Source organism: Siniperca chuatsi, linkage group LG9 (assembly GCF_020085105.1).
Source record: "Siniperca chuatsi isolate FFG_IHB_CAS linkage group LG9, ASM2008510v1, whole genome shotgun sequence".
In the NCBI taxonomy this organism is placed as follows: Eukaryota; Metazoa; Chordata; class Actinopteri; order Centrarchiformes; family Sinipercidae; genus Siniperca; species Siniperca chuatsi.
Window position 1 is genome coordinate 30,540,643 of NC_058050.1, and position 19,640 is coordinate 30,560,282.

Genomic DNA, 19,640 nt, shown 5'->3' on the forward strand with positions numbered 1-19,640 from the left:
GGGTAACTTTTACGAGCCTGCACAGTTGGATAGAATAATGTGATGGTGTCATAATAATACATTTTCTCACCCTCAGCAACTTTGTAGTGTAGTCTGTACGTGTTGGTGCGGCCCCCAAACAGCACCTTTCATGGGTCGAGCTTTTCAGCCATCTCCTAAATTTTCAAAAAGTCCTGCAGAATCTGGTCTCTTTTTTTGGTTTGTTCCCACTTGCATTCCCACATCACCTGTACCTAGAGTTTGTGTGTCTGTCTAAGAGCTTGTAATTTTTCTGTGGTAGTTTAGGTGTTGTCACTTCCTGTTTTAGTTTGTAGTGTGTTCCTTCCCTGGTGTATCTTGTGGTTTTTACTTCCTGCCTTTGTTTTCCCTGCAGTTTTGATTGTTGGATCATTGTTGTACACATGGTGTTGTTCCTGCTGAGCATTCTTACCGTGAGTTTGTATTAGATTCTTTGTTCTCCCTTGGACCTTGGCTGGATCCTGGAGTTTTTTGGTATTTTGCCTGCTCCTTGTGAACTTTGGACTCACTCCCCTGCTTTCACCACGGCCAGCCAGTAACCTATCTGCCTTTTGTCTGTTCATTACCTGTCTGCCTAACGGTCTGCCTGCATACCACCACACAATAAACACTGTAGTCATCCAGCTACTTCACCCAGATACCGCTTCCTGTTTATCTGCTTTTGGGTCCACATACCACTACACAGCACATACGACGATGATCCAACCAGTCATGGACCCTGCAGAAGTCGACTCTCTCATGGGGGAGTTAAAGGAAGTACTCTCCACCATAGAGACTTTCAGACTCTCCATTCAGGGCTCGATGGATATCCAACACAGGCATTTTGAATACTCGTTAATGGAGAGGACCATACTATCCAGACCCAGGCTTGCAACTCTCCCCATTCTGGTAGAGAACCTTATGGTGATCTCCACCATGAGGAGGGATTTGCAGCCCTACCTTGACTCCCAGCCTGCCAGCAACCAGTCAGACTCCCGGCCCGCCAGTCATCAGCCTGCACCCCGGCCTGCTGGACTCCAGTCAGCATCTAAGCCTGCAAGCCAGGAGGCACCTCAGTCTGTTGCTTTCTCGGCGCCTTCTGGGAAATGCTCCAGGAGGAAGCATGGCTCCCACAGTTGCTCGCCTGCCCAGCTGCTTGCTTGCACCGCGGACCCTGGGCGCCCTGCTGGATCGCAGCAGCCATCACTCCCTGCTGGATCGCAGCAGCCCCAGTCCCTGCTGGATCGCAGCAGCCATCATTCCCTGCTGAATCGCAGCAGCCCCTAGTGCCTGCTGGATCGCAGCAGCCATCACTCCCTGCTGGATCGCAGCAGCCAGCCTCCAGAAGGTCTCAGTGTTCGCCGCCGGCCTCCAGAAGGTCTCAGTGTTCGCCGCCAGCCTCCAGAAGGTCTCAGTCTTCGCCGCCGGCCTCCTGTGACCTTCCTCCTGTGCCACCGGCATTCCACCAGGCCTCCAGCTCCAGGCCGTCCGCCCAAGGTCCTCAGCTCCGCACGTGTCCAGCCCTCGGGTTGTCCACCCGAAGTCTCCCACCTGGCCCTTGAATCCCTCCGCCAGACCCCCTCCGCCCACCCACATTTTCTTTAAATAAGAAAAGAACCCCAAATGCAATACCGTTTACATAATTTTTTATTTCCAGGACTGTAGCACTTTGGACAGCCATGCCAAAAACAACCAACAAACTATGCTGTGTGTACATTGTCTCATTCACAGAATCCGCCAACATCTGACCAAATTGTTCTTCCCCGTGATTGAGGGCATGCCGAATTTCTATCTTGATTTTGAAAGCCTCAAATTCAAGCCACTGTATAGATGCATTAGAGAAAGATGTTTTGATTGATGTAAGCACCATCATATGTCAATGCCAGTGTGTCAGGGGGTAAGAAGTGTATTTTAAACACAGCCATGCAACTTGAAGCAAGTGTGGTGTAATCAAAAGGATCCAATTTGGTACACTTGGCAAATGCTTCACAGTACACAGTTCACGCTTAACACAACAACATCATTGATCCCATACACTTGGAGCTCAGCATAAAACCCCATGACTCACTGTATTGTACCACTGCATGAAAGTTGTTCTGTCTTTGTCAGACATGTTGTCATATTCATAAAAATATGGCTCAGGGTATGGACCTACATAGGTAGCATTCTCTCCATTTTTTCATAAAGAGATCAACGCAATTTTAACCAGAGGCACACCATAATTGGTTCTCAAAATCAATTGCGCAGACAAAAACAGCTTTGTGTTTGTTATTATGCGTTTGCGTTTCAAAGTCATAAAAGACATGTTTCATCTGGGGCGGTGACGGTTTTTCTGGTTGAATGAAACACTGATGTTGTACGTCTAATTTAACAGCATTTATGTCCCCCTGCATTTTTTCTGTGACTGGCTGAATACAGACAACCACATTCTTCGCAATATTTTGTCTGATCACACGGCCTAAATTTTTTGTGATGTTTGGATTCTGTCACGTTTTTGTGCCTGTTAAAACAAGACACCGATCTGCAAAGGTGCCGACAATCTGGACACCTTATATTTTTCAAATCCTGTTGCTTATGATACTCTTCAGGCAGACATACATTGCAAAATATTTGCATTTGTGGTAAGCCGGGCTTTTGTAACCCTGGTAAAAGGATTTACACACATAGTCACTTCCTAAAAATCAAAAACAAGAATCTTAACACAGGTTTGCTGTTCAAATTTGGACACATCTGCTAGTGAGACTTTTTAGCTTGAACTAAATCCTGCACCTCCTTGGATTTTTTGCACTTGTTCTTGAATTTCATTTTCAGAAATGTCGGGGTGCATATACCGCGCTACACATAATGAGAAGCACAAGTTGTCTGTGTTTGGAGGGACATAGAGACATGCTCTTTTCTTCTGAATTATCTGATCATAAGGCAGGCTCCCTAATTTGCGTCTCACGCCTCCGTGTTTATTTAAGGCCGCTGAAACAACAAATTCAAACCTATTATCTGTTTCAATTCTTTTATGCATTAAATTGTCTATTTCGTTCAGAAATGTTTTGGCATTATGGTATCACCTGCATTTAACATCGCATGCATGCGTCTCTGGACATTGATGGACCTCTCAAAACTACATTTACGTTTTGATGAAAAATCAAGAATGTTAAGTGCTGTTTTAGTACATCTAAGGCTGTTTTCATATTCTTCTTCTTGATACTAGACAAGTTTAAAGGATGCCTAATATCCATACCGTTAAACTTCTTTCTCTCTGTGATGTTAAAATTGCGCATCCCACCCGCCTGTCTTATGCATTCAGTTAGTTCAGCGCTGTACTGCTTGCATCGTTTTTGTGGTATGTTATTACACTCCATTTGAGCTGTTTCAGATTTGGGGTCTGGCTGTTTGTATTGTCTTGTTCTGTGCTACCCCCACATTTGATCTGTTTGTGATTTAGCGTCTGGTTTGATAAATTCTGAGGTATCTCTTTTCAATATACCCATTTTTTGCAATAGCTCTGAGCAGGGGTCATTTCTACATCCTCATCTAATCTGTCAATTTCGTTTTCAATATCAGTTAAGTTTTTGAATGTGGGTGATGCTTCATATTCAAGCCATATCTCTTCACTGTCTGAATCTGTATCACTAATATAATGACTAATAATATGATTTTATTCTCTATATCTGAAAGCCTCTCAAACTGCGATGATTCGTGAACATAATCTCATCATCACTGATTACAACAGCGCAACGTTTTCCATGTTTTGATTTGTGTAAGCATTTACGACTCATGATCGAACATTACAATAAGATAAGCGATAACAGACACAACTTGTTTGATCACACATGATGTTTATAGATCCATCTTTTCAAGAATTAGACCACTTTTTGTGTTCATCAGGCCCTATATCCCTTGAAAGATGAGAAATGTCTTTTCTAATTTTATGGCATGTTCTTGCCTGTTTTAAAGCTATAAGGGCTAGCCTCTTGGAGTTTTTTTTACTACAGACGCTTTTGTTATTCTACACACCTGCAGCTGTGCCTTGCCACGCCTTACCAGCCCTTTGTGTTCTTTTTGTGAATTAAGTCTTGTTTTGAAGCCGCTGTTTGCCTCTTGGCCTTTGAACCAATGGTGTAATGCTTTGTTTCTTACTATATGATGATGTCTGTGGTTCATCCAGTGGAAAACTGCTTTCGTCCCAATACTGGATCTGGGCGTCCATCTAGTCTAACTCTTCGGTTGCAGACTCAGGAGGTAGAAGTAATATTATTGCCACCACTCTCAGGTTCGGGGTGTCTGGAATTCCAATCGGTTGTTCAGAAGGTCCTGGCACTGCTGTATCAGTGATCCATATGGTCTGGGATGATGGACCTGGACTTGTATGCGGGGGTTGTTGTCTGATTGTTGAAATTCCTGTATGCCTCTATTTAAACATATATAAAACAATCAGATACCTACACAAGTTTAATATCTTGAATATCTATGTTATTTAAACAAACAATTTACATTGTACATATTTGAGTATCATATATCACAATTGGCTCCACATCTTCTGATTTCTGATTTTCAATAGGCCTTGCCGCTGGTCCATCTGAGGAGCTATTAGTATCTGTTTTGATCATATAAAAACACACACACGCACGCACAGACAGATTATGTTATAATTTTAAGTACACAATTTTGGATCCAGAATACTGACCTCTACTCTGGGGCTTTTCGGTCGGATATTTCTTCTTTGTCCCTAACAACCATGAGCATTTGCTGCAACTTCTTTGGGGAATTTCATCAAATAAATGACGTTCCTCCATAGACATCAACATATATCAAGTTATTGATATAGCCATGCAATTCAGTGCTGTTTTGAAAGTACTTGTATATTTTAAAAATAAAAAATGTATCAGATAAAAAGATACTATAACATTTTTAAACATTTTAAAAGTTTTGTAAGTACTCACCAGCAACAACAGCCATTTTTCTACAGAATGCAGGGATTAGTTGAATTGTCTTCAGACAGAGACAAAATCGACGCAGAGTCCTCACGGAAAAGAGCTGTTGGGGTCCTACAGCCAGGCATATATAGGGTAACCTCCCCCCCATATCTATTATGATATTTAGACTATAGATTTCCCCCGCTATTCCTCTGACGGTCTAAATAACTCTTTATTGTAGTTGTATTCATCCACACGGATGCAAGAAATATATATATATATATTCGTTAAAACAAATGGTGATCTGAGAATATGTTGGGATATGTTTTTTAAACTTAGGAAAGGATAAAAGGACTAGATTTATTTACTTTATCTACTCTACTTGAAATGTAATTTATTAGAACCCTCATATTAAGATGTATCCCCACTTTTCACATCCCCCCTACACCTGAAGGTGTATCGCTGTTAGCTTGTGGGAAATAGACTCAAGTGTAATTTATTACCATCCTATTACCATTTATCTACTGTGGGAAAATACAGATGAAACTGTAAAAAAGAAGAATAAATTAACACTTCCCTGGGGGAAAAGGAAGAGGGGACTGACACTCCTAAACAACCTACTCACACACACAGAGAGTGAAGAGGTGAAAGAAAACATATGCTGTGATTAAATCCCCCAATTTTAAAAATAAATATATCCTATTATATTTAACAGCATAGAAAAAATGATCTCCCTCCTGAAAAACCTGAAACAATTTTATAACGACAGAGCCCTGGAGCGTCCCAGACATACTTGTTACTCAAGGACGCTCATACACCACAGGTCGTGCGTGTGCATGTGGCCCCATGCGCATGCACAAAAAAGGTCCCCCATATTTTCTTCTTATGTCTCTACTCATCTACATATTCCATATGTATGGGGACTCTGTAAAACACCTTGTGAAGAAGCAGAGCACTCTCAGAATTGCAAAACCATCACCAGTGCTCTAACCACCTACACAACCCGATGGGCCCAAGCCCGTGCTACAAACAAACTATTTACAACTGTACAATATTTACAAACCCCTGAGCCGACAGGACAGCCAGATGCTGTCTGCCACCGCTGTATACCCTGGCGCAAGGCGCTACCTAGAGCCTCACTGGCCCGGCAAGACACCAAGGCCAGTGACAACTGGGGATTTGTTGGGTCTCTGTGACACAGCCATTGAAGCTGACAAAAGCAGACTTCATCTGCCTCTTTGACAGCACCAGAAAGCATGCTTTCATTTCAGGTCCAATTCCTACACTGGAATTGGCCGTTTTAGCAGGATCCTCAGCCTTCATACCTGGCTCCAGTCTGTCTGCAGTACCCATGATGTTGGTTTTGTTCACAATTTTAACTTTTGGGATCGTTCTTCCTTGTTTGCACGAGATGGTCTTCAGCCAAACAAGTCAGGTAGTCGCATGCTGGCAGCTAACCTGCAGCACGCTGTGCTGTCCTCCTCACATGGTTGACTATTTACATCACCTGCTTCCCCTCGCTCTTCTTCTTTTTCTTCTCTGCCCACCAAAAACAGCCATGCACCCTCTGCTGTCACTACCTCCCCCTTGTGGACTGATCATAGTGCTGCTATTTGGAGCCCGGATCCCTCTAGTGCTACTTTTAAAATTCCTGTGGTAATTTCGGATAGGTCCTTAATACGAAACAGACACAGCCGACACAGCAATAATAATCATTTAATAAAGATCCGGGCCAGAACCCTACCTCCAGTCTCAACCTCAAATCTGAACCAGCACAGACTTTTTAAGATGGCTTTTCTCAATGTGAGATCCCTCTCTAACAAAATGTTTATTTTAAATGATTTTATCTCTTCTACTGATTTAGATTTTATGTTCATATTTTATTTTATGTTCGTTTTAAATTATGATAGAATTGTTCTTTGTGGTGATTTTAATATTCATGTTGATGACTCCTCTAATGCCCTTGCTGCTGATTTTTTCTAACTCTTTTAACTTTCAACAACATGTGTCTGGCCAAACTGATTCCTGTGGCCACACCTTAGACCTAGTCTTTAGTCTGGGCCTGAAAATTCCATCTGTGGAAATCAGGGACATGTTTGTATCTGATCATCTATGCATTGTTTTTAACTGTGAATTACAGGCTGCTAGTGCTGTCTTATCCCGCCCTAAGTACACACGCGTCCTTGAAGAGCATAGTGCCTCAAAATTCTGTACACTCTTAAATTCTCCTGGCAATGTGTTTCCCAATTCCTCCAACACCAACAATTTGGTTGATTATTTTAACTACCTGTGTTCTTCAACCTTTTATATTCTCATAGCTCCTCTGAAAAATTGACCAAAGACTAGAAAACAGCCATGGTTAAATGACAGTATTCAAAGCTGTAAAAGGAAAGGCAAAAGATGGAAGAAATCAGGTCTTCAGGTCCACTTTGTGGCTATGAAAGAGTTATTACTCCTTTATAATAGGAAGGTGAAGAATGCAAGAACACTTAATTTCTCTGCACTTATTTCTGCCCATCAGCACAACCCCAGATTCTTATTTAAGACTATGGATCAGTTAGTTAACCCAGCCTCTCCTTGTGGCCCTGCTGATTGTGATGCCGATTGTGAAAAGTTTGTTTTGCACTTTGCTGGAAAGGTGGAGTTAATAAGATCTGATATCACCCCTAATCCACCCCTGTGGATCACCCGCTCAGGGATTCTTTGAGCAATTTTTCTGCTGTTACGCTGCCTGAACTCGCAGACATCATGTCTCTTATGAGAGTATCCTCCAGCCCTCTGGACAAAATCCCAACTAGGTTTTTATTGGAAGTTATGGATTGTATTGCGCCCCTTTTACAAATTATTTTTAACAGCTCACTGTCTACTGGCTGCATCCCTGATTACTTTAAAACAGCCTGTGTCCAGCCAGTCCTAAAAAAACCTGGGCTAGATCCTACCCTTCTGGATAATTATCACCCAATATCTAAACTGCCTTTTATTTCCAAGATTCTCACAAATCTTGTATCTAAGCAGCTTCTTGCTGCTGTGGAAAACAATAATACCTTTGAAAAGTGCAAATCTGACTTTCGTCAACACCACAGCACTAAGTCACTAATGACCTTTTAATGAATGCAGATGCAGGCATGTGTTCAATTCTTGTGCTGCTGGACTTAAGAGCTGCCTTTGATACAATTGATCATGGCGTTCCCTATCAAGCCCACTGACCTCAGTACGCTGAGTTCTCTGCAGGACTGCCTGTCTGACATAAAAAACTGGATGTCGATAAATTTTCTTCAGCTCAACTCAAATAAGACTGAAATCCTTGTTTTTGGGCCCCACGACATCACTAAACAAATACTGCCATCTACTGGTAACCTGTCACAACATATCAAGCCTGTTGCAAGAAATCTTGGTGTCCTGTTTGATAGCAATTTATGTTTTGAGCAACATATCAATAAGCATGTCCAATCATGTTTCTATCACCTCAGAAACATTGCAAAAAAACAATCTATTTTAAATCTTAGTGATGCAGAAACTGTTTTACATGCTTTTATCTCCTCATGCCTCGATTATTGTAACCGCCTGTTCACTTGTCTTAATCAAAAAACGTTGACATGACTGCAGACTGTACAGAACTGCAGAAGCTGCTAGGCTGTTAACCAGGACCAAGAAGTATGACCACATCACAACTGTTTTAGCCTCTTTACATTGGCTCCCTGTTTGTTTTAGGATTGATTTTAAGAGCTTGTTGATTACTTTTAAGGCTCTTCATGGCCTGGCTCCAGACTATATTTTAGACCTTGTAATCCCTTATGAACCTTCATGTAGTTTGAGCTCTTCGGGCAGGGGTCTCCTGTCTGTTCCTGAGTCCAGAATGAAAACTAAGGGGGACAGAGCTTTTGCTATCAGGGCCCCGAGGCTCTGGAACAACCTGCCCGAAGAAATTAGGTTGTCTGAGTCAGTGTCTTCGTTTAAGTCTCTTCTCAAAACACATTTTTATCTGAAAGCATATCCCGATTTTACCTGAACTGGCTGCTTATTTTATTGCTTTTATGTATTTTATTTCTTTATATGTCATCATTCACTGTGGTATTTTATTTCTCTTGTTGTGAAGCACTTTGTACTTTGTTTTGATAAGTGCTCTATAAATAAAGTTTTATTATTATTATAAATCACTGGGACTTTAATTTATGAATTATCACTTTATTAGTGCATTTGTTACTTCTAGGTTGGACTACTGCAATTCCTTATTATCAGGCTGCACCCAATAAGTCCCTTAAGACTCTCCAGTTGATCCAGAATGCTGCAGCATGTGTACTGACAAGAACTAGGAAAAGAGATCATATCTCTCCAATATTAGCTTCTCTGCACTGGCTCCCTGTAAAATCCAGAATAGAATTTAAAATCCTTCTCCTCACCTACAAAGCTCTTAATGGAATTGAATTGAATTGAATTAGTTCTTCAATACTGTGCAAGCGTGATCTACAAACCTACTGACCCACTGACTTTGAACGAAATGTGTGATAATACTAACTTTAAGTTAAACCAAAACCCAAGCTATGTCCCAAAACCAGTGCTCGGCTGAGGGCCAGAAAAAATATATCTATGTCCACACACTCCACACAAAGTAACCAAGAAATATTGGTTACTCCACAACTGATAAACTGAGGACCAGAAGAAATATTGGGAACTCCACACCTGATAAGCCAGACACTATTCTGATTGGAGACTCTATAACCAAGCATGTAGGAATGGCAAAGACTGAAAATCTAACTTAGGATGACACATCTGTCAGGGAGCTAACAGAGCTGTTGCCAGTTATCCTCTCTACACATCCAAGTGACATGAAGATTATTATTTACTTATTATATTATGTATTACTTTTGACATTCTGCAAAGGAAGACTGGCTCTGAGATCCTGAAAAAAACCCTTGCTTGCTACTGGAGAAACTGAGTGACTGTCAATCGCAAAATGTATCAATTTCAGGCCCCATTCCATCTTTGGGGAAAGGAATAGAATCTTTTAGCAGACTCCTTGCTTTGAATACATAGCTGACATCGGCGTGCCTCACCCATGGGATAAAGTTTATTGACAATTTCAATCTTTTGGAACTATAAAGACCACTTTAAACCTGATGGGATTCATCCAAATATAACTGATTGCAGACTACTCTGTGCCAACCTATGTCATGCTCTTGGGCAGCAAAACAAGGATGCACGGATAAGCGTGAAGGACAAGGACAGGACACAGGCATACAGCTTGTATCTCTCCCCCCTCACCGGAACCTCTGCTCCACATCATCCAAGGCATTCAAAAGATTGCTCTTTCCCAATCATGGATCCAATCTAATCTTAAAATTGTCAATGTCCAGCCAAAACCAGTCTCCTTTCCTGTCACAGAATCCTTACAGCAGAAATTGACTTTTTTATTGTAACAAATCCTTTTTGGTTAATGATCTGATAATTGAAAATAAATTACATTTAATGTTTTTAGTTGAGACCTGGCTAAACAGCACAGCACAGATATTGTTGCTCTAGATGGCATTTCCCTGGTCTCCAGCACCACCGTAAGGAACCTCAGAGTTATCTTTGGGTTAGGGTTAGGTTAGGTTATTAGCTTCTCTCCACTGGCTCCCTGTAAAAATCCAGAATAGAATTTAAAATCCTTCTCCTCACCTACAAAGCTCTTAATGGTCAGGCACCATCGTACCTTAAAGAGCTCATAATACCATATTACCCAACTAGAACACTGCGCTCCCAGAATGCAGGGTTACTTGTGGTTCCTAGAGTCCCCAAAAGTAGAATGGGAGCCAGAGCCTTCAGTTATCAAGCTCCTTTGAGCCCAGGTGAGTCCTGAACCATCCCTTAGTTATGCTGCTATAGGCCTAGACTGCAAGGAGACTTCTCATGATGTACCTCTATCCTCTCTCCTTCTCTCCCTCTCCATCTGTATGCATTTTTATCCCATTACTGCATGTTTTCTAACTTGACATCTTCTCTCTCCCTTAGTTTTGTGCTTTCTCATTTCTCTCCTCTCTCCTTCTGTTGCTTTCAGCAGGTATTTCTGCCTCCGGAGCTGCAGAGACTGGATCTGTGATTGCGGGCCACCTGCTGCCCCTGTGTTCCTGCTCAACAGCTGCTTCTACAGTTGTTGTTATTGGCTCTGTTACTAATACTGTCATTATTCTTCCTATGACTGCCATTTCTATTATTTTTTTTAATATTAATATTACCATTACCATTACATTATTACTATTTTAAAATTGTAGGTGGTATTTGCATTGTGCTTCCCTCCCCCCTTCCCTTCACACTTATGCACTACTGCATTACTTTTAAAATGCCATATTGTACTTGATTTGATGCATTCAATGTATTCTATTTTTTAACTTGATATTATTATTATTATTATCAAGTGGGCTGTATTCTCCATCTTTTTATCCCTTTTATCCCTTCTCCCTTCTTTTATATTCATTCTATGTTTATTTTCATTTGAAGATGCATTCTATGTATTCTATTCTATTCTCATCTTTATCTTGTTTTTTATTATTATCAAGTGTTTTTTTTTTTTTTTGCATTTTCCATCTTATTTTAGTTTAATTATGGCATTTTATCTTGGTTTTTCTGTTCATTCTATGTCTTTTTTTATGTGAACAACTTGGTGCATGTAATTATTTTGTTGTAAAGCACTTTGAGCTGCATTTCTTGTATGAAAGGTGAAATTATTATCATCATTATTATTATTATTATTATTATTATTATTATTATTATTACAGTTCCTATTGGAGGTGCCCGCTATGCCTAGGTTGGACTAGCCTGATCCACTGGGGGCAACTGACCACAGCAGATGCTCTCTCTGCTGCTAGTGGCAGCGAGCAACGTGCCATCTTGGGAGAGGCGGGTGGCCTGGGAGAGATTCTCCAGCTGTCCCCGGACCACCCTCTCAAAATCAGGTTAAATATCTGTCTGTCTCGTAAGCAGATTCTTTGTATTATTCTCGCTTCTCTTTTTCTTCCTCTCATTACACTTCTGCTTAGACTAACATCTTGGACTGGTCAGTGGAGATAAAAAAAAATCTGAGTGATCACACACACCTGTGCCTACAGGCAGGGTACAATTCAACCTACAATAAATGGAGAATAAAGTTTCCAATAATAAATGAATAATAGATGAATATTTACTTTGGTTTAAATTAAGTTCTTTCTTTAGTACCAAATTACTTATGGACTTGTAAAATAGCATTAGGCCAATGTTGAGGGTTGACTTTCTTTCTTTTTTTTTGGACATCTGCCCTACCACAATTTTGGATGTTTTCTCTTCAACTTCCAGGGGTAAACGTTGTTCATGTGTGCTTTATAATTAAAAGCTTTTAATATGAAGCCCTACAGTATTGTAGACATATTTGATCATTTCTTAGTAAAATGTAAAAACCTCAATATTTAAAAATACTAATTATTTTGTTGGCATTAAACAGTATCTCCATACATCTGAACCAATGACGCACTATCAAAGCCTCATGGGAGCAATCAGAATTGCTGAATATTACAGTATTGCTCACTTGCAATTTCTGTGCACAAAATGATTTAACAAAAGTTCATAAAGCAAGGTAATGTTCATTTAGTTGTCCCCATCCAACCTTGAGAGCACAACTGTCACATGTCTCCACTGGTTTCCTGCTTGGAAGTTAAACATCCAGGATAGTAATTACAATACATGTGTGCTCATTGTTCAGTGATCCTCTTAAAGGAAGTTTTTCCTTGCCACTGTCGCCAAGTGCTTGCTCATGGTGGTATTTGTTGGGTCTCTGTAAACAATATTATTTACAAAAGTACTAGACCTGCTCTACAGGAAAAGTACAATGAGATAACTTCTGTTATGAATTGGCGCTATATAAATAAATGAATATTGAATTGAATTGATCCATGCATAGGACCAATAAAGACATACCAATTCTCCCATCTAACCACATTATCTCTGTTATGGACACTTTAGGACCTGTTTCATGAGAATATATGGCAATGCCCCTGTTTATTCTTACCTGTACTGTAATACTACTGTTTTATCCTTATGGCTCCACAAAGGAGGAATAGGGAGACACAGTATAAAAGCAACTCTTCATTCTCATTTACAGAGAAATATTTATACATATTAGCAAGTATATCTGCCCTTTATTAGCTACATCTAAATTTACATACAGTAGTGTTATTGTTCTTGGTATATCTGTACTGTAAATGTACTGAGCAGAACTAGTAAATCGTTACTTTTATACCTTTTGTACTTTTGTTGGGTTAAAAGTAAAACACAGGTATTATAAGTGTGATTTGAAACAAAAAGTGCTTTAAAGAAACAAAACCACATTTTAAAAGAACTGGGTAGAGTATGGGACAGTAACATCATCATCTCTCTACTGAAATTAGCAGTGGATGTCTTTGTGGTGAACAATGGAATAGGTTTTATATAGTCCTCCTTGCGGAGAAATACCCAAACTGAAGGAGTGGACCTGCTTGACTAGATTTAAATACATTACACAACAATACAATATTGTATTATAAGTTATTATAATAATGAATCAAAGCTGCCCTCCCTGGGGTCCTAAGTTTAACACTCTTACTTGAAAATTGTTACATAACATGCATCTTTGAATAATGCATTTGTGTGATATTTCTTCTTTTTGCTCCTGCTACTGCTCAGAATCCACAGTATATATATACACCTTTACTCTGTACTCATGTTTGCATTGTCTTTCATTATATTTTTGTTATTTTGTTATTTTATTATTGTGTATTGTCCCTTATCTCTTCACTATGGTACTATAGCAGAGTGTAAAGTCTGTAGAAAGGCTACATACTGTATAAATCTCTACTAATTCCTTCGAAGTGTTACTTCCTGGTTATACCCTAGTTTATGAATTAGTTTATTGCTAGTTTCAACTTTTAATCAACTGAGTTTAACAACAACTCATTATAAGGATTCGTTTGGAAATTTACCGCCAGAAACGGCGCACATTATAGGCAACATGAACCGGTGGATAATATGTTCCTCTGTATCCGAATAACTCTTATTTATTTATGTATTTACTTATTTGTCATTTTAAGCAAAATGTAAAGGTAGACCTACCCTTGAGAGCCCAAAGAAAATGCTGTATATTATTTACACTGACACAACACACTGTATGATGAGATAACACCGAATGTGTGGAGTATCTAGTGAATGGAAAATGTTCGTTACTCAGGTCCAGCGGTGTTTCAAATGATAATGATAATAATTACCTCCACCGTGCATTTGACAGAGGTATGGAAACCGCCACACGTTTCCCAGTCCGACTGCATATGATACACATGCCAGTACAAACTGCATGGGGTTGTCCCAGTTGGGTCTTGCATCTCTTTCCATGTCTGCGTCCTGTGAACGTCTCCTGGTTTGTGCTCAGCAAAAACGGAGTGGATCAGAGCGAAGTGTGTTGGAGGCTACGTGCCACGGTGCGTCCTGCCAACGTTTTATAGGATCACTGCGATTGTAATGTGGTCACTCTCAGGAGGAGGCTCTTCTTACAGGAGAATGCTTATTTTGTGTCTACTACACCTCCCATGAGCCTTTTACTTAAGAGGCTGCCAAAGTTTCTTGGGATATGTAGTCCTTGAATGATAAAACAATTAGCCTAGATACATCTGTTAAAGTGAAAATGTGTTAAAATATCACCTCAAGTAGGCTACAGTACATATCCTAGTATTCACTGGAAGTATAGTAGTATGAAGAGAATGTCTCAGTTATCACATTTCACATTTATGTCTTTGGAATTCTTCTTTGCAAAAATGACCCACATTGTGAGACAGAGGCTGTTGTCAGTCAAACTAACCATGGGGGGGCTGGGACATGGAAGGATCCAGGTGAATGTTTAATTGTGCAGGCTCTTTAACCCAACAGTACTCTGTCTTCTGTCCATCCAACCAGAACCTGACCTGACAGAAAAGGACTATTTTCATTAACTAACCTTCTTCTCTACAGCTTTTATGCTGACGTTTTGATTTTAGATCCTGACTAAAGCGCCGCTTTAATCAAACAGCAGTCGATATATTGCTCAAAATTGCATGTCAATTCAATTTAATTTTATTTATATAGCGCCAATTCATAACAGAAGTTATCTCATTGCACTTTTCCTATAGAGCAGGTCTAGACCGTACTCTTTATAATATTGTATTGCATGTAAACAATGTTTTGTAAAACTCGGTCAAATAATAAAAATATACAGATAATTACATTTGCCAATTAACAATTGCATTCCGCTATTCTGTATTTAAATGATGAATTAGTAATTTAATTTTGCTTTTTTTAAAATTGAATTGCATAATTTTTTTGAATAAAAAGCATATGTCTGTATCATATTCAATCTCACAATTAATTTCTTTCCTGCTTCAACATTTACAGTTTCCATTTTGAGATCACTTTAAAGACAGCTCTCTTTAATTTAAAGAAGTGTACAGTAAGTGGCATGGTACCAACGTGGGGTCCATTGCTCGCCATGGCCAGGTCAGTGCCTTGCATGGTAGCTCCGCTGCCAACGGTATGTATGAATGAGCAAATTATAAAGCGCTTTTTATTAGCCCCTACATTTTCTTCAGAGATTCAATCATTTTAAACATTCATTTGTCCCTCTATCAGTTAAACTCATTGTTGGGAAACTAATGGATGACTGCCCCCTACAGAAAAGGTAGGGGGCAGTCAAATAACTGTAGGATGGTTAACCATGCTCCTGCAAGATGTTACCCATTATTCACATCAATCCACAGTTTTTTTTTCTTTTTGTGTGGGCAGTCATCCCACCAATCCATTCCCTTATTGCAAAACAGTCACATTTAATTAGTACTTTTGTTTTACAATGTTGTATTTAAAGATTTAACTTACAAGATAGATTTGTTCATCATTTTACAACACAGGGTTGTATAATGAGATTTAAAAATTTTAAAAACAAGAATGTAGCTAGCAGAGTTTGAAGGAGCTACAGGCCACAGCATCTGCACAAGCAGTCGTTGCCATAGTCAGAATCATTTAATTACATGTACAGGCTCCATTAACAAGTCAAACTTGGATCCTTTGGTTAACCATTAGTTAATTCACCTAGTGTGATGACCCGGTAGCCATCTTCAGAGATAACTAACAATAGGTTCAATATAAACCAGGATACAATGAATAATGTGTGTACGCGCCTGTCTGGGAGCCATCTCTCTGCCTGAAAACACAAAGAACCCCTGCTGAGAAAATAATCCACCTCCACCTGCTGACTTGATCCTATCCCAACCATCTTTTTGATATACTTTTGATTTAACAATTGATTGGATATAATACATCTACAGTATCTGACTTCCCTCTCTGCTTCCCACATCCCTCTTCCTTCTTCCTCTTAAGCATACAGACATGCTTGTATATTTTATGTGTACATTAAGAAAAAAAAAGATGGCACAGCTGTGTTCAGATGACATTGTGGCTGCTCTGCAAAGACTGTGCTTGTTTTTTTTTTTTGGTGTGGTTGTTTTTACTTTATCCGACAATTTTTTGCTAAGAATTACATATGATTGAGACACAGTTCTGAACATTGGATTTGACTCTACTCACCACTTTCCATCATTTTGTGTGTTTGATTGAACCACTTGGACAGTGGAGATCCTGTGAGTTGTTCGCCATAGTTCACCATAGACACTAATATAAATGGTATAAATGTATTTATATAGCACTTTTATAGTGCTTTACAAGGTTTTTGCTGCTCATTCACCCATTCACACACCCATACCATGAGATCTTTTGTGATATGGATGAAATTACATTATAAAGGTTCTTCCAAATAGAAAAATAAAACATTTCTCACTTCCCTCTAGTGGTATCTATCCACAACACAATGGATATGAATAATGCTTAAAGCATCAGAAAATTTGAAACTTGAAAAGCTCAAAAGCAACCTGTCTTTCTGGAAACAATGTCCAGGTTGCTCTGGATCTGAATCGACAGACCTCACTGTGAACTGTTTTCATTGAAACTTCTCTCTACTAAAGCAACTGTCCCAAATAAAACTGTGATTCACTGCCATGCAGGTCACTATGACTCTCAGATGGAGCTGGTTGTGTAATGGCCCACGTGTGGTTTCTTGCTGTGTCCCACTTAACTGTTATCCACCCCACACAAGAGATCATGTTTGTCAGGGCCTGCATGGGGTCAATAGGCTAAGCATTTAGAACTGTTGTCTGTATGACAGGAACTGATGTTTCTTGTTTCATGAAGTGATGGAACAATCTGAATGAACAAGCACAATGGTTATTGCTATACAGTGTGAAATACCCTGTTCTTACTTTAACAAAACTAAATATGAGGAGAAAATCAGGGTTCATGAGGTTTAAGGCTGCACAGTAGCCCCAAGTCTCCCTTCCATTGAATAAGCACATTAGGAGCTAGCCCTCAAAGAATTTAATTAGTCTGGGTTTTGGTAACCTCTCTCTTCATGCAGAAAGACTCTGCTCCTGCTGTTTGATTCAAGTTAGGACAAACATATCTTGACAGTCAAACGCTGTCAAATTATTACTGGGTGGAGGGGGTGCTCTAAGAACCCTAAGCAGAGATTTAACAGGAACTTTCACAGGGAAGACCCCAACAGGGCAGTAAAAGCTGTGTAGAGCTGCAGAGTCGGGTGATGGTGGTTTAAAGCCTGTTTCAGATTTTTAAATTTTTTAGGAAGTAGTACTTTGTGAGTCCAACCACTTTCATAAAAATAACATAAAAATTAGTGCAAAATATGTGTACAAAATGTGTGTAAATTACATCACCCACTTCTCAACCAAGTGTGCAACTGCTGCACATAAAGTTTAGTCAAATTGCCCCAAACTAGCAGACACCCAGAAAACCTGGGGCCAGGTATTTTTTTTCCAGCGCAGGAGTACTGGATACAGCAATCTTTAGAAAAAATCTACAAATGCGTGCCATAATACACAAATATCTCACTATCCACAAACATGTATTTTTTAATTGGTATTGTGTAGTCACATCTACAAAAATACAGAGTGATTTGCAAATATGCATAACTTGTAAAAAGAACTCTGTAAAAATGTATTTTAATTTCACATAAAATTATTTTTACAAAGTAAATAGTTTAAACACAAAAATACATGTAAAGTTATATATATGCATTTGTGGATCAATTTTTACATGTGAAACGTGTTTTGCACATTTGTTGATTGCTTCTTGTCAGCTCAAAGGCCACATGACATTTGGGACTTCCCTCCTATTTATTTGTGGAATTTTGTTCAATTCGTACCGCAACAGATCGGAACTACAGTCAGTAAACTGCAGGAAGAAGGCTAAACAAGAGTCATTGCACAACAGGGGAAATCAAGCTGACTTCTAGCAGGAGGTGAAAGACAAGGTGGAGCATTGTTATTTAACCCAACGGTCGTGATTCAGCATCGGGATCATCATTGTCATCTCCAGGTGAGTGTGCTGTGCTGTGCTTGCTTACTTACTGGCATTACCTACAGTTTGCTAACATTAGTGTTAGTTAGCTGTGCAGTGGTGTACAAGATAGCTCATGTTAGATCATTTAATCTGGGGTCCTGTTTCAGAGAGAGGTAACTTAAACTCTGGATCAGTTACCATGGCACTTTATCATCTATTAAGGAAATGTAAGTCTGGTAAATGATGAATTAATGGACAACACTGAATAAAACTTTATTGTGTTAACTTCTTGATACTTGATACTTGATGACTTGATACTTGATGACTGAGGCTCTTATTTAAAAGGTAAATGTGCACAGTTCGCATATACATGCTATAATATCCCTACGTCCACTGGATTAAAATGGAATCAGAAGCAGGACAGTTGGCCTGATCACTGCAAAATGATCATTATCCTAGTGACAGTAATTTAAAAGTTAAATGCTTTGTAAGCCATGATGTCTCTGGTGTGTTTCTACTACATGATTATGGGAATGATGTGACTGGTAGATTTTCTTTGAGATATCGCTGACCCTTTCTCTCTGTCTTCTCAGCAGCACCTTGGCCTCATCTCTCCTGTCCTGTTATCATCACTGGACTCCAAGCCACTATCAACACTGCATTCTCTTGCTGCTGGACGATGCTGGACTCTTCTTTGTGTTTTTTTTTTACCTGAACCAACATTTGTTTCCTTGTGCTTCAGGATCATCTCATGCTTATCTGTCAACCTGCTACCCTCCGCCTGACATGCACACCGCTCAGCTTTGCCATCTGTCATTTACCCGTTTGCCCTCCACCTTCATCAGCTGGAACCCTCACTCACCCTCTCATCATACATTCCAAAGCCTTTTGCAATAAAGTTCTTATTTGGTCATCTAGCCCACGAGTTTGTGTTCTGCATTTGGGTTCGCTCATTGAACATAACTTTGATGTAAAATGGTTAAAACATTCCTAAAACTAATGCACTTTTTGTTGTCTCCCAGCAGTCTAGGCCTATAGCAGCATAACTAAGGGATGGTTCAGGACTCACAAAGGCAAGGCCTGTAAGCTACATAACTATAAGCTTTATCAAAGAGGAAAGTCGTAAGCTCTTAAATGTGGAGATGGTGTCTGCCTTCCAAACCCAAACTGGGACCTGATTCCACAGGAGAGAAGCTTGATAACTGAATGCTCTGGCTCCCATTCTACTTTTGGAGACGCTAGGAACCACAAGAAACCCTCATTCTGGGAGCGCAGTTTTCTAATGGGGTAATAAGGTATTACGAGCTCTTAAGGCAGTCC

At 39.7% G+C, this 19,640-nt stretch overlaps 1 protein-coding gene across 8 annotated transcripts in view; it reads right to left on the minus strand.

The window, feature by feature from the left end:
* The window catches only part of LOC122880951 (sodium- and chloride-dependent transporter XTRP3-like), a 57,204-nt gene extending 42,415 nt beyond the window's left edge, over positions 1 to 14,789 (minus strand). For 2 of the 8 annotated variants that reach the window (XM_044206520.1, XM_044206518.1), the window contains exon 1: positions 14,156 to 14,788. In XM_044206520.1, coding sequence (XP_044062455.1) covers positions 14,156 to 14,226 — 71 coding nt within the window. In that variant the 5' untranslated portion in view covers positions 14,227 to 14,788. Of the gene's footprint in view, positions 1 to 4,131; positions 6,248 to 14,155 lie in introns of those variants that run through there. The other 6 variants (XM_044206521.1, XM_044206514.1, XM_044206516.1 and 3 more) reach the window with 5 other exon arrangements.
* Between the last annotated feature and the right edge of the window lie 4,851 nt (positions 14,790 to 19,640).